The 15,943-nt window shown below is 48.5% G+C and overlaps 1 protein-coding gene across 1 annotated transcript in view; it reads left to right on the forward strand.

Annotated features, from left to right (window-relative positions):
• Positions 1-15,943, forward strand: part of gfra3 (GDNF family receptor alpha 3) — a 29,666-nt gene that overhangs the window by 3,387 nt on the left and 10,336 nt on the right. The window contains exons 2-4 of the mRNA XM_084010431.1: positions 10,788-11,084; positions 13,894-13,953; positions 14,431-14,785. Of these exons, the coding sequence (XP_083866557.1) occupies positions 10,788-11,084; positions 13,894-13,953; positions 14,431-14,785 (712 nt within the window). The remainder of the gene's footprint in view (positions 1-10,787; positions 11,085-13,893; positions 13,954-14,430; positions 14,786-15,943) is intronic.

Below are 15,943 nucleotides of genomic sequence, written 5' to 3' on the forward strand. Positions count from 1 at the left end.
GGAAGCCAGGTTATGGAAGTCAGGTTATGGAAGCCAGGTTATGGAAGTCAGGTTATGGAAGTTGTTACGGAAGTCAGGTTATGGAAGTCAGGTTATGGAAGTCAGGTTATGGAAGTCAGGTTATGGAAGTTGTTACGGAAGTCAGGTTATGGAAGTCAGGTTATGGAAGTCAGGTTATGGAAGTCAGGTTATGGAAGTCGTTACGGAAGTCAGGTTATGGAAGTCAGGTTATGGAAGTCAGGTTATGGAAGTCAGGTTATGGAAGTTGTTACGGAAGTCAGGTTATGGAAGTCAGGTTATGGAAGTCAGGTTATGGAAGTCAGGTTATGGAAGCCAGGTTATGGAAGTCAGGTTATGGAAGCCAGGTTATGGAAGTCAGGTTATGGAAGTCAGGTTATGGAAGCCAGGTTATGGAAGTCAGGTTATGGAAGTCAGGTTACGGAAGTCAGGTTATGGAAGCCAGGTTATGGAAGTCAGGTTATGGAAGTCAGGTTATGGAAGTCAGGTTATGGAAGCCAGGTTATGGAAGTCACGTTAACAAAGTCACTTTACCGAAGTCACGTTAGCGAAGTCAGCTGACGTTAGAGAAGTCAGCTGACGTTACCGTGTGCTCATCTTCCTCCTGTATCATGTGCTCATTATTCCAGGTTGAACAGCAGAAGTGTGTGTGTGTGTGTGTGGGGGGGGGGGGGGGGTCTGTGTTCATGATCTGTGTTAATGACCGTCCGGCTTGTAGTGACACCGTTATGTTGAGTGACAGGCTCATATATCTCCCCCCCCCCCCCTCTCTCTCTCTCTTGCTCGCCCAAGGCTTTCAGCTTGTGTCTGATGTTTTTCTTTTTTCAATCTCAATCTAACTTCCCCCCCGGATTCAGTGGCACGTCAGAATAAATTGTTCAGCTAGTTCAATGAGGAAGTGCAGTCAACCGACGCCGCTGTGCAAACACATTTGTGTGGTTGACGTCTTATTGTAGCAGGCAGGTGAGGTTGTGTGTTTTTTAGGGGGGGGGGGGGGGGGGGGGGGCAGGGCTCACGATGCCTCAGAGCCAGCAGGGGGTTTCTGAAGACCTGGACCCAGAACGATCCTCCGAAGGGAAGTCCACCACGAGGAATGTTCCTCTGAAAGGGGGTCCAACGTTAGACCCGTTTGGTTCTTCAAAGAAACCTGAACTATATGATGTTAATATCAATGTTTCTTTGATTACAATCAGCATCAAAAGGTCACCTTACTGTTTTAAATCTGGTTTGGGACGTTACAAAATAAAATGTTAACGGTGTTTATTGAGAGCTCGTTAAGGAAGTTGAGAACTGCTGTGCTTGCAATAATCCTTTTTTAGTGTCGTGATCTGGGGAGAATTTATACGAATTAGAATTTGACTGAAAGTCAGACACATGAGAGAATCATAATGACAAGCAGGTGGTTTAAGTGGATATTTAGTGTCAGACAACACTTCTGGGTGTGAGAGGTCAGACAGCTAAATCTCCACACCTTCCTTTGTGACGCAGGTTTCCTGTTAAACATTAACATCAGACTGAGATAAGATAAGATCACGAAAGGACGTCGGTTTTATTCTTTTCAGGCCAGGTTAGAAAACGGCAAATTCACCTGCAGACCCGCAGAAATACTGGATAGTCAGTGTTGTAGCTACCGGCTAGGCTAACTGGCTAACAAACGTAGCCGACGAGCTAACTGCTAAGACACTAGCCAGGTGGTCGACTTCTCTCTGCTGTCATCTCTGTCTTCTTCGCTGCTGGTTTCTGTGCGTAACTAATTTTATCGGATGACGGATGAAAAACAACGTTACTCAGTGTGCGAAGGCATTAAAAGCATCACCTGATTTATTCAGATTTATTTATATATATATATAAAAGCATCGCCGTGAGGAGGTGAGAAGAAGGCGTGAAGGAGTCGAGAAGGAGGCGCTGCACTGGAAGAAACGTCTGAAACTATTTTATCTATCACACCTTTCACAGGTGTTTTATTTTTGCATGTGATTTGATTCGTGAAGAAGCTCCACTAGATTCCATCAAAACTCTCACCTCAAACCTTCCTCACACTTCTGTCGTCAAAAAGAAATCCAAGAATGGTTATTAAATGATTTATTCATGAACATCAGTGTCGTTTTAGTCCGTTGGCGTTCCCAGATACAACGTTTCTACATTGCTTGGTTTAAATGTTGGTAAACTTAATGGGAAAGGTAATGACATGAGTCAAATCTCTAAATAAACTACAGTGTTTAAGACACCTTCATGTGGAATTAAACTGTGTAAGAAAATCCTGGAGATCCACAGAAACCGGAACCTGGACCGGATCTCAGGAGCTACAAGCGTGGAAAACAAAATGTTAGAATCTCAGGGAAGGTGGAACCAGGTGGTTTTCAGCAGGATCAGAACCCCGGAGACGCTGCAGATCTAGACCAGGTCCTGTTTGATCCTCCTCCGCTGCACGGAGCCAGAAAAACAAGAAATCCTGGAGCAGCGACGTCTGATCAGCTGATGAAACATCCAGCAAAAGAAAAAAAAAAAAATATATATATATATATATATGTCTTTGTGTTAGAGGACAATCGTTCATCACAACTACTCCAGCTGTATATTTGATTATTATTATTGGATTTGAGCTTACTTTGCATTTTGCAATTCAGTTTATTACTTGTATTTATTACCTAGATATGGCAAAAGGCCAACATGATGAATGTAATCACCCAATCAGAGACAGAGGTGTGTGACGAGGACGAACGTGAAGAAATCCATCTTCCTTCTTCTGGGACATTTAATAAAAATGAGCATCTTACCTGGTTCTGTCTGATCTGTGTGTGTGTGTGTGTGTGTGTGTGTGTGTGTGTGTGTGTGTGTGTGTGTGTGTGTGTGTGTGTGTGTGTGTGATACGGTTCTCCTCAAAGGGAACGGTGTATCCAAGGGGGTAGTTTGGAGGTCTTCTGTGTGTTTTGTTGATAACTGGGATTTGGAACTCAAACACAGTGGCGGCAGATGGTGAGTTGGCTTCTGCTTCCCTGGCTGTGTGTGTGTGTGTGTGTGTGTGTGTGTGTGTGTGAGAGTGTGTGTGTGTATATATATGTGTGTGTGTGTGTGTGTGAGTGTATATATGTGTGAGAGTGTGTGTGTGTGTGTGTGTGTGTGTGTGTGTGAGAGTGTGTGTGTGTGTGTATATACGTGTGTGTGTGTGTGTGTGAGTGTATATATGTGTGTGTGTGTGTGTGAGTGTGTGTGTGTGTGTGTATATATGTGTGTGTGTGTGTGTGTGTGTGTGAGAGTGTGTGTGTGTGTGTGTGTGTGTGTGTGTGTGTGTGTGTGTGTGTGTGTGTGTGTGTGTGTGTGAGTGTGTGTGAGTGTGTATATATGTGTGTGTGTGTGTCCTGACTCAAACTCGGACTCAGTCGGCGGTCCCTGAAGGAGCTCGGTGGTGAGAGCCAGGGCTGATCCCAGGTCAGCTGCAGCGTGACCTGAAGCCCATCTGCTGTCATGATGACAGATGTGTCAGAGACTGGCTTCAGATCTGTGGATGGAGCCCTGAAATCCCCCGGCTGTCTCTCCAGCAGACCGGAGGACGTTTACTTTGCTTCTTCATCATCTCGTCTTACAGTCTCACGTAGAGGAAGCGGGACGAACCAAACCGTGTGATAAAGGGGGGTCAAACACAAAACCACCAACTTAGTCAGGAGATCAAGACCACATCGAGACCAGGACCAGGTCAAGTCTTTTTTGCTCATTGATTGAAGAAGCTGTAAAAGTTGCTCTCCAGCGGAATGTTTAATGCTACTGCTGCAAGCTGGACCTTTATTTTGAAACACAGACAACAGGATGTGGAATGGAACCAGCATCACAATAAAGTGAGGCACCACGGCCGATGAAAAATCTCCGTTAGGGTGGCTCCAGGATCTCCAGGACCGCCTCTGGACCGGATGGAATGATCCTGTGTTTTGCAGATGATTTGACTTTGATTGGCGGTCCAATCAGACTCCTCAGATCGATCCTATCCAGGGTCACCGCAAGTTCAAATCATACAGGAGCTTCCTTACAGCTTTTAATGTAAACGTGAAGCTTCAGGACTGGTTCTACAGTGAATATTTGACTCTTCCTCGGCGTCCCCGTGTTCCCCGTGATGGCTCGTCGAGGGTTCGATCCTCGCAGGTTGGCGTCTCCCGCCGTATTGGTCAGTAGGTGTGTGACATCACAACGTGCAGCAGTCATCGTGTTCAGGCTGCTATCTCAGCGTCCCAGTGTTCTTTCCTGTAAAGAAGAAACAAAAAGCCGGGATGCAGCGTGACGTTTCCTCGGGAAGGCATTCATCACCGTCGGAGACCTTTCTGCTCTCACGTTATCCGTTATTCTGCTCTTTGATCACAATTACGCTAATTAGGGCTCCTCTATTGCCTCGTTTGTGCATCAACAAGGAGGTGAGAGGAGCCGAGGAGGCTTCGTGATTCACAGCCTCCGAGTGTGAAACGTGATTAGAAATGTGCAGGTGACGCAGCGACTCCTGCACAATTTATTCTGGATCGCTCCGGAGAGAGGAGCTGGTTTCTGGTGTGAAGTGGAGAGAGAGGGGGCGACCAAAGCTCCGCTCATACCCCTGATTTCCTGCTCTTTGACTCCATGATGAGATTGGTGGACCTCCCCGGTGCTGCAGAACTAATTTCACCAATATGATGAAGTTTTTATGCTGTTAAAAGGTCGCCCAGACTCCAATTATTGGCTCTCAACTTAAGCTGGTTTGCTCAGGAAGCAGAGAAGGAAGCCAAAGTCCGGGCGTCGACCCCCGTCCTCCAAACACAGACCTCTCTCTGGCGTCGACCCCCGTCCTCCAAACACAGACCTCTCTCTGGCATCGACCCCCGTCCTCCAAACACAGACCTCTCTCTGGCATCGACCCCCCGTCCTCCAAACAGACCTCTCTCTGGCGTCGACCCCCCGTCATCCAAACAGACCTCTCTCTGGCATCGACCCCCGTCCTCCAAACACAGACCTCTCTCTGGCATCGACCCCCGTCTTCGAAACAGACCTCTCTCTGGCATCGACCCCCCGTCCTCCAAACACAGACCTCTCTCTGGCATCGACCCCCGTCCTCCAAACAGACCTCTCTCTGGCATCGACCCCCCGTCCTCCAAACACAGACCTCTCTCTGGCATCGACCCCCCGTCATCCAAACACAGACCTCTCTCTGGCATCGACCCCCGTCCTCCAAACACAGACCTCTCTCTGGCATCGACCCCCGTCCTCCAAACACAGACCTCTCTCTGGCATCGACCCCCGTCCTCCAAACACAGAACTCTCTCTGGCATCGACCCCCCGTCATCCAAACAGACCTCTCTCTGGCATCGACCCCCGTCCTCCAAACACAGACCTCTCTCTGGCATCGACCCCCGTCCTCCAAACACAGACCTCTCTCTGGCATCGACCCCCGTCTTCCAAACAGACCTCTCTCTGGCATCGACCCCCGTCCTCCAAACACAGACCTCTCTCTGGCATCGACCCCCGTCCTCCAAACACAGACCTCTCTCTGGCATCGACCCCCGTCCTCCAAACACAGACCTCTCTCTGGCATCGACCCCCCGTCATCCAAACACAGACCTCTCTCTGGCATCGACCCCCGTCCTCCAAACACAGACCTCTCTCTGGCATCGACCCCCGTCCTCCAAACACAGACCTCTCTCTGGCATCGACCCCCCGTCATCCAAACACAGACCTCTCTCTGGCATCGACCCCCGTCCTCCAAACACAGACCTCTCTCTGGCATCGACCCCCGTCCTCCAAACACAGACCTCTCTCTGGCATCGACCCCCGTCCTCCAAACACAGAACTCTCTCTGGCATCGACCCCCGTCCTCCAAACACAGACCTCTCTCTGGCATCGACCCCCGTCCTCCAAACACAGACCTCTCTCTGGCATCGACCCCCGTCTTCCAAACAGACCTCTCTCTGGCATCGACCCCCGTCCTCCAAACACAGACCTCTCTCTGGCATCGACCCCCCGTCCTCCAAACACAGACCACTCTCTGGCATCGACCCCCGTCTTCCAAACAGACCTCTCTCTGGCATCTACCCCCGTCTTCCAAACAGACCTCTCTCTGGCATCGACCCCCGTCCTCCAAACACAGACCTCTCTCTGGCATCGACCCCCGTCCTCCAAACACAGACCTCTCTCTGGCATCGACCCCCGTCCTCCAAACACAGACCTCTCTCTGGCATCGACCCCCGTCCTCCAAACACAGACCTCTCTCTGGCATCGACCCCCCGTCATCCAAACACAGACCTCTCTCTGGCATCGACCCCCGTCCTCCAAACACAGACCTCTCTCTGGCATCGACCCCCGTCCTCCAAACACAGACCTCTCTCTGGCATCGACCCCCGTCCTCCAAACAGACCTCTCTCTGGCATCGACCCCCGTCATCCAAACACAGACCTCTCTCTGGCATCGACCCCCGTCCTCCAAACACAGAACTCTCTCTGGCATCGACCCCCCGTCATCCAAACAGACCTCTCTCTGGCATCGACCCTCGTCCTCCAAACACAGACCTCTCTCTGGCATCGACCCCCCGTCATCCAAACACAGACCTCTCTCTGGCATCGACCCCCGTCCTCCAAACACAGACCTCTCTCTGGCATCGACCCCCCGTCCTCCAAACACAGACCTCTCTCTGGCATCGACCCCCTGTCCTCCAAACACAGACCTCTCTCTGGCATCGACCCCCGTCCTCCAAACACAGACCTCTCTCTGGCATCGACCCCCGTCTTCCAAACAGACCTCTCTCTGGCATCGACCCCCGTCCTCCAAACACAGACCTCTCTCTGGCATCGACCCCCGTCATCCAAACACAGACCTCTCTCTGGCATCGACCCCCCGTCCTCCAAACACAGACCTCTCTCTGGCATCGACCCCCGTCCTCCAAACACAGACCTCTCTCTGGCATCGACCCCCCGTCCTCCAAACACAGACCTCTCTCTGGCATCGACCCCCGTCATCCAAACACAGACCTCTCTCTGGCATCGACCCCCCGTCCTCCAAACACAGACCTCTCTCTGGCATCGACCCCCCGTCCTCCAAACACAGACCTCTCTCTGGCATCGACCCCCGTCCTCCAAACAGACCTCTCTCTGGCATCGAGGTCAACTTTACTACTTGATTGGATCATGTGGTCAGAACTTACACACTGTAGTAGTATTAGTAATAGTACTAGTAGTAGTAATAGTACTAGTAGTAGTAGTGTATAGACAAGGCGAGACTTCACATTTCAAATAAGAATGGTCATCCATCGACTAACAATGACAATCCTTAACAACAGAATGAGCGCACACACACACACTCACACAAACACACTCACACACACACTCTCACACACACACACTCACACACACACACTCACACACACTCACACACTCACACACACACACTCACACACACATACACACACACACACACTCACTTACACACACTCACACACACACATACACACACACACACACACACACACACACACACACACACACACACACTCACACACACACACACACACACACTCTCACACACACACACTCACACACACACACACACACACACACACTCTCACACACACACACTCACACACTCACACACACACACACACACACACACACACACACACTCCTGTAGTAATTGAGAGGCAACTAGTCGTTGCATGTGTGCTGAATAATTAATCTTCCTGATGACTTCGGTCTCTGAAACGTTTAAGTGAGAATCTGTCTGAAGTGTATTTTTTCCCAGAAGACACTGCAGTCGCCCCGGGTCTCTCTCCCTCCGATGTTTCAGTTTTATAGAGCCGTCTCTCTCTCTGCCTGTCTGTCTGCTCACTCGGCCGTGGTCGCCGCTCCACCATGAGAAACACATCGCTTCCACTCCATCATGGCGGCGGGTCGACTTCCTCCCACACCAACACTTCCTCCTCCTCTTCCACCTGTTTTCTCTCCCCAACTACAAAAGACGATTGATCGGAGCTGATAAGCGACCAGGTGAGTCTCCAAAGAGGATCCACAGCGGGGATTAGCTGCAGCGGCGCTTTGTGCTGGAAACTAATCCAGCAGGTTCCACAGTAAATCCCCCAAACCCCCGAGGAACACCACGGAGCCTCAGAGTTTCACCGACTGGCCACAGGGGGGCGCCTCTCTGTGATGAACCAAAACCAAGAAATGTCAGGCGAGAGCATTTGGTAACGATGAATAATGAAGATTCTTTCAGGAAGAGACCCGACCAGGTCTCCGGTGGTCGCCATGGGAACGTTTCTCATGTGATGCCTCCGAATATTATATTCTTTGATTACCGCAAAGCAAAAAAATTAATGATTATCCTGGCCAAAATAATTGTCCATGAACACGAATCAGTCAATTTAAATGTGGGGACTGTTGAGATCATCAACACTGCTCAGAGGTGGCTCGTTACTTTCATGCGTGGCCGTGACTTTACTGGGTTCACACTGGAACGTGTGTCCGTTAGCGTCGGCTAGTGTAGCGTCGGTGTGGACGTGACCGGACGACGCCGCTGAGCAGACGTCTCCAGCCTGAATCCACACGGAGCTGCAGAGCAGCAGATGGTTCTCTGTCTGCTCTGTGTTTTCACCGGGAAAACAATGACCAACTCCTCCGGTGCCGCCAGAGCACCGCGAGCACCGCCGGAGCACCGCCGGCGCTCCAAATCCAAATCCCCCGTCCGAAGCAGACGGATGACAAACGGGTTTGTTTGGAGACGAACGTTTATTTCTCTCTCCGAACACGTCGGAGGAACCCGTCTCACTACCAGACTGAAAGTTAAAAGCTGAACTGTCTCACTGCTCGGCTCCTCTTTTGTTGTCGGCATGGCAACGCTCACAGCGGGGCCTGGACTTCCTGTGGGAACACCTCTGGGAAGACTACAACTGTAATTACTAGGCAACAACACTGGCTACCTCATTCACTTCACTGGGACTTCCTTTGAGTCCGGTGGGGGGGGGGGGGTTGGGGGATCCAGAGAGGGGTCGGGGGGGTCCAGAGAGGTCTGGACTGAGTCACTGTAGTGTTAATTAGTTTCTTACTTCACCGGCTTTGAGACGAGAAGACAAGAATATAAAAACTCATTCAAAGTGACAGTTTTTTTGTGAACTTCCTTGGGTTCGATTCCCACCGAAAGTCCATGCTGATTGTCACAATATAGATCTATAACATATAAATGTATCAAAGTATCACATTATTTATTGAGGAAAAGAACAGCCATGAATGAATAACAGTAATGTCGCTTTTTATCTTCTGATCTCTGTTTGAAATGAATATTTTAATGTATATAGATTCCATGCGTTTCCATTCGTTTCCATGCCTTTCCATGCGTTTCCATACGTCCTCCTGCATGTGTGAAAGGAGTTTCTGTCTCCAGAGGAACCCTGTGAAGTCTGATCCATTTCCACAACAACTCTTTGTATTCGGCTCCTTTAGTTAAAGATGCAACAGGGAACTTTTATAGCTGGTTATGAAAACGTCTCCATGTGACCCAGATGAGCAAACGAGCCCCCGGTGGGACGATGGCTGTTTCTGCAGCATCATAAACACCATCCAGGTTCACCAGGGTTTGAAGAGTTCGGCACTGGTTGGATTTTTTGCCACAGAGGAAGTGACCATATTTGGAGTGTGGAGGAGCGACGGGTGGATCTGGATTCTGGTGTGAAGCTGCTAACAAAAGTTAGCTTCATATCTCAAGGTCAACTTTACCTTGAGGCGCCCCCTGATGGCCAGCGTAGGGAATGCAAGTTTAGGCTCATTAAAAGCAGTTTCCAGTGCAGAGATTTGATGAAGCGAGATGGGACGGCGTCCGGTCAGAGACCCGGAGTCGAGCCGGGGGCTGAAGCGGCGGCGGTAGCGGCGGCGGTAGCAACGGCAGTAGCTGCGGCGGTAGCTCTCCACAAAACGCTGTTTGTTCAAACCAACAATGTTTTATGTATGTGGTTAGTCTTTCATCAGCACACTCAGTATTCAATTTACATACTGTCTACTGATCCGGCACTGAACGTTAAGCTGTTTATGCTCTCTCAGCCACTTTATTCTGACACCGAGAGTGTGTGTGTGTGTGTGTGTGTGAGTGTGTGTGTCTGAGACAGATCCCCCCCCTCCCCCCCCCTGGTTGTGCAGTATTGTGTTCTGGTAGTAATGATGGGTTCTCAGCCTCCCAGCAGGACTCGCATAGAAGAGGCTCCTTCTGTGTGTGTGTGTGTGTGTGTGTGTGTGTGTCTAAGAACATCATTTTCGGCGGTGCACGCTGATTGTGCCTCATACTGAGCGCGTGTCGAACCCATCAAGGTTCACATCGGTACCCCCCCCCCCCCCCCCCCTGTCCTCAAACAACTCTGTACTTCCTCCGGTGCATCCATCAGCCCCTCTCTCCTCGCTCGGCCCGGTGAAATCCAAAGTGGACACACTCCAGGAAGCGGCGGTTTCCTCTCGGAGGAAGCTGCCTGGTGGACTAAGCCAAGACCAGATCAGGGAGTCTCCTGATCCTTGGAAGAGCAGAAGCCCAAACCTCTCTGACCTCGGCTTTCACACATTTAATAATACAAATAATATAAATAATAATTATTCATCATAATAATAAGACTTATAAAGCACCTTTTTAGGTACTCAAAGACACCTATATGACACTGTGTGAATGAGGTTGTTCAGGACTCTGTAGGTGATGAACAGGAAGTGGATGTGATGTTGTATTGGGAGCCAGTGAAGGTGGTAGGGGTCTGATGTGGTCTCTGGAGTCCCTCATCTATTCTCTCTCTCTCTCAGGTGTGTTGCCGAACTCGGCCCCCGTCCTCCCCTTCCCCCCCTCCCCCGCTGACTGCGTGGAAGCCCACCGAGTGTGCGCCACCGACCCCCGGTGCGAGGCGCTGTACCGGGGTCTGGAGCTGTGTGCGGCCGACGCCGCCATGTCTCCGCTGGGCGAGCAGGTGGCGGCGGAGTGCCTGGAGGGCCAGGAGGCCCTGCTGGCCCAGCACCCGGACCTCCTGGCCTGCAAGTGCCAACGCGGCTCCCGCAAGGAGGAGCAGTGCCTTCGCATCTACTGGAGGGTCCGCCTGCTGCCAGGTGAGTCCTTCAGCCGGGACTCTGAGGGGTCTGAGGGGGGCAACGAGTCCTGGTACTCCTGTGAGGGGTCTGAGGGGGGCAACGAGTCCTGGTACTCCTGTGATATGCTGATCTATGTCAAAGGTCATTCCTTCTCTCCTGGAACATGGGACGATATGAATATGACAATGTGACATTACGTGTCATGATTATTCAGCAAACATTCAACATAATTTTAATTTACAATATTATCCAGATAATCATGAAACTTGTTTAAAACTTGCTTAAAAAAACAAAAATGATTTTATTGCGTCACAGGAAAGACAAACATCCTATTTCAGTAAAAAAAAACATATTTGTATCCTATATTTTGTTATTTTAAAATAAGACTAATTTTCATGTCTCTACCATGATTGTGAGCCACAGTTTACGATTATTCTTGTAATGGAAATTCACCTCGATCAATTTATTGTTTGTTTGTTCATCAACATGAAACAATGAAACGCCTCCCAGCTGCAGATACATGGGATTATATATAAGATGAATTTATATATATATATGATACTTTCCTAGAACCGAGCGACTGTGGGAGGTGGAAGGGTTCTGTTTGTCAGTTTAACGGCCGGACACTCTGCTTGCTTGAGTCTCTCGGCTCTCACCAGCAGGCGGAGCAGGAAGCTGCTTCTCTAGCAATCAAGGCCTGATAATGATGATGAGGATGTGATGATGCTGATTACTTGAGGCCGGTCGGCAGTGTGAATGTGGAGAAAAAGCACCAGCGGTGAATTCTCCAGGAAAGACTTGATTCATTCAGACTGGCCTCTCAAGAAAAAGAAACAGGAAACCATCTTTGTTGGGTTTAACACCGAAGCTTCTCTGCAGACGACAACACAGACCAACCAGTCTGTGGGCTTCCAGGACCTTTATACTGTCACCTGTTGCCTGCAGCCAATCAGGGAGCAGGGAGAATTAAAGTCCTCCAATAGAAACCAGACAGGAACACACACACTCACACACACACACACACATACACACACACACACACTCACACACACACACACACACACACACACACACACACACACACACACACACACACACACACACACACACACACTCACACACACACACACACACACACACACACACACACACACACACTCACACACACACACACACTCACACACACACACACACACACACACACACACACACACACACACACACACACACACACACCCAGGGAGCTGGTGTCAGGGAGCTAACGCTAGCCGGCGGACTCCTCCTCCCCGGTGGCCTATTAGTCAGCGGAGCATTAGTGTAATTACACACTCTTTAGTTCCCGCCGCCGTGCGGCTGCTCTTGTGTGTCTTTACCACACACACACACACACATATACATATATATATATATTTGGGATTTACATACATAAACACTTCCCATGCCATTACATTCTTGATTGAGTCTGAACTTTGTGTTTAAATCACTTTGCGGCTCGTCCCCCTCGTCATCACGGCTTCAGGTAACTTCCTGTTTCCTCGGCCGGGACTCAGGGACGGCGTGGACGGCGTCCGGAGTCACGCGGCGGTCATTTCTTTGATGTTGTGTTACTTCCATATATATATACAAGCCTCAGTGATGAGAAGAACCACGATGATCACTAAATGGACACTTTTGTTTTCATCAAACAAATGATTACGTTCATGTTAATGGATACAACGGCGTATCAGGAAAACATAAAAACACGGAGCCGAGAGGCGATAACAACAGAAACAAAGAAGCAAATTTATGAGTTTATTCCGATGCTAACAACCAGCATCTATGCTAGCTAACCTCCCATGAATGCAGTATTTCTGTTTGTAATGAATCATCCCTCACAATATATACTGTATATATATACAGTATATATATACTGTATATATTGTGTGAGCAGGTTATGTAACAGAACTGGGGTGTTTTCTCTCGGCTGCTAATCTGCCGTTTGGGAATACATGAGGGATTAAACCTCCTTTCACCTGTTTCCCAGATTAACAGTGTAAGGAATGTAGAGAGATTATCCCGGCTTTCTTCACCACTTTCTTGAGTCATAAACACGGGATTTAAAACAATTTCAGGCTATAAAACTATAAAACTGAAAGCCGGTTGCCAGAAATTCCTCTCTCACTTCCCTCCGGGCTTCCATAGTTCTTCTGGGTTTTGAACAAATGACTTGAAGATCTGGTTTATCTCAGTCTATCTAACTTTATTGGCTCTATAAACCTCAAGAATTCTATCTGACAAGCTGTGAATCAAACAAGGAGATTTAATAAAAAGGTCCATTCTTCTACTTCTTCACCATCAATCTCTCAGTAGATTTATTTATTCAGAGGTTTGAATATTGGCTCACTTTTGTAAATTCCCCAAATGGCAGACTGGAAGTAGGAGTTATATAATTTTGTCACCTCATCTAAAATCTTATTTTTCTGGGAATCCTACTGTTGCTCTGAAATGATTCATTTATTCCGACTCGAAAACACGTTTTAATCCCTTTTTTTGGTTTATTCTCCTTTATTTTAGTTAAATGTTTCACCTCTAATATTTTGAAGTTCAGTATAATTAATTGAAAGGATGCTGATCATCAATCAATCATCAAGATTCAGATGTTTCCTATTATTTTGGCTTTTGTAATTCAAAATGTTTGGACACTTCATAGTAACCTTAATAACCTGTTTCCTGTTCATCATTTCACATTGACTTTCCTCGGCTGTCCGTTTGTCCTCTTGTCCACGTGATCGATCCCTCCGAGCTCCTGCAGGTTTGAAGTCATCACATGTTTGTGTTTTTTCTCCAGGAGACGACGAGCTGGAGATCTCTCCCTACGACGACACTCGCATGGCCTCCTTAGTGGCAGGTAAACACACACACACACACAGTCTTTGTTACGAGTCGCCATCCATCACTGTCACACACGGAGTCATATGACTGAATCACAGCTCAAAAGAATCAATAAGCCTATAAGTCGTTGGAATTAATCAATCAACGGCGGTAAAGCGATCTTTCAAACGTTTCATTTCGTCCTGGAACACCTGATTTATTTGAGCTAGCTTGTTTCTCAGCTGTGGGTCCAGAACACGTGAGAATAATAAGAGTAACGCTGACACACTTCCTGGATCTGATCACCAATCAGCTGCCAGTTTGCCGTCACTCATTCCAGTTGGTTTGTATCACTGGAAGTGGAGGCAGAGAGGGAGAGGTCACTACTGACACCCTCTCCCCCACCCTGCTGCGTTACCTTGAAAACCTTGTAAACCTTGAAACCTCATTTCAGGATATCAGAGTTTAACCTGATTTTCCATTATCTAATCCGCTTTCCCCCTCGCCGTGGCAGCCTCGTCCTTCACGCAGCTGGACGGCGAGAACCAGTGTCTGAAAGCTGCTCAGGACTGCGGCCTGTACGAGAAGTGTGGCTCGCTGCGGTCCGAGTACGTCCTGGCCTGCACCAAGCGAGTTCCCGGGACCAACCGGTGCAACCACAACAAGTGCCACCGGGCCCTGCGGCGCTTCCTGGAGCGGGTCCCCGAGGAGTTCAGCATGGGCGTCCTGTTCTGCCCGTGCACCAACCAGCTGTGTGGCGAGCGGCGGAGGAAAACCATCGTGCCGTCCTGCTCCTTCCAGGACACGGAGGCTCTGCAGCCCAACTGCCTCCACCAGCAGAGCTTCTGTCGCCGCGACGACCTCTGCAGGTGAGACCACAATCCCTGAAGCTGTTTATGTGGCTGTAAACTGAGACAGGGCTCCAACACCTTCACCAAACTCACATTCAAGCACTTTCCAAGCATTTCCAGGTGCATCTCCATGCTTTTCCAGCCCCTTCCAGCTGTGGTAAACTCCATATTTGTATCCATCCAATGGTCAGTATTCAGTCTACTTATTATGTCACTTGTTCATCACATTAAATGAGATGTTATTGTCCTCTAAACAACCAACATGATGTTTGGAGACAGCTTTTTACAGAAGGACCACAAATGAAAGGAAAACTAATTCCACTAACAGATCCACAGAAATATAATCACCAACTATTTTCATCATCTGTTCATCATCAAAAGGCATTTTTCATAAAGAAATGTCAGAAAATAATGTTTTCAGTCCCTCAGATATGGAGATCTTCTTTTCTCTGTTCTATCATAGATGTCATCACATACAACACACATTTCTAGACCTTTATTCTACATCCAAGCACTTTTCAAACCTGGAAAACATCACACTAAACATTCAAGGATTTCCAGCACCCGTACCAACCCTGCTGAGATTATTTGTGGCAGATTAACTGGCTGGTTTGATTCACGTTTTTGAGTCTGATTGAAGAATTAACTTTTGTAACTTTATAATAATAATAATAATAATAATAATAATGGATTGGACTTGTATGGCGCTCATAGACACTCAAAGCGCTCTGACAGGGTTCCAGGTTCCATTCACACACAGTCATACCGGTGGTGGTTCCGACCACCGCCTCAAACATACAGCAGTCATACACATTCACACGTCTTACCCAAGGACACAACGACCATGACACAGTGACAAGGGCGGGGATCGAACCACCGACCCTCCGAACGTTGGCCAACCCGCTCAATCAACTGAGCCACAGTATCTCATCTGGAAAAGTGAAATTCAGTTGTGTAATGTTTAATGTTCGGGGAAAACACATTTAAGGATATTAAACAAGCTATTATTTGCCCTAAAAATGCAAATAAGGGTCCAAAGGAAACGTATGAAGCAGAAAGTACTAATTTAAAATGTGTCAACCCATTTTCTAAAGAGCATCGGTTTGTGTTGAAGCCACATTCACATGCACATCCACGCCTCCTTCCTGTGTTTGATACCGAGTCTCCGTCTGTGTC

This window comes from Eutrigla gurnardus (assembly GCF_963514095.1).
Source record: "Eutrigla gurnardus genome assembly, chromosome: 5".
NCBI classification, from domain to species: domain Eukaryota; kingdom Metazoa; phylum Chordata; class Actinopteri; order Perciformes; family Triglidae; genus Eutrigla; species Eutrigla gurnardus.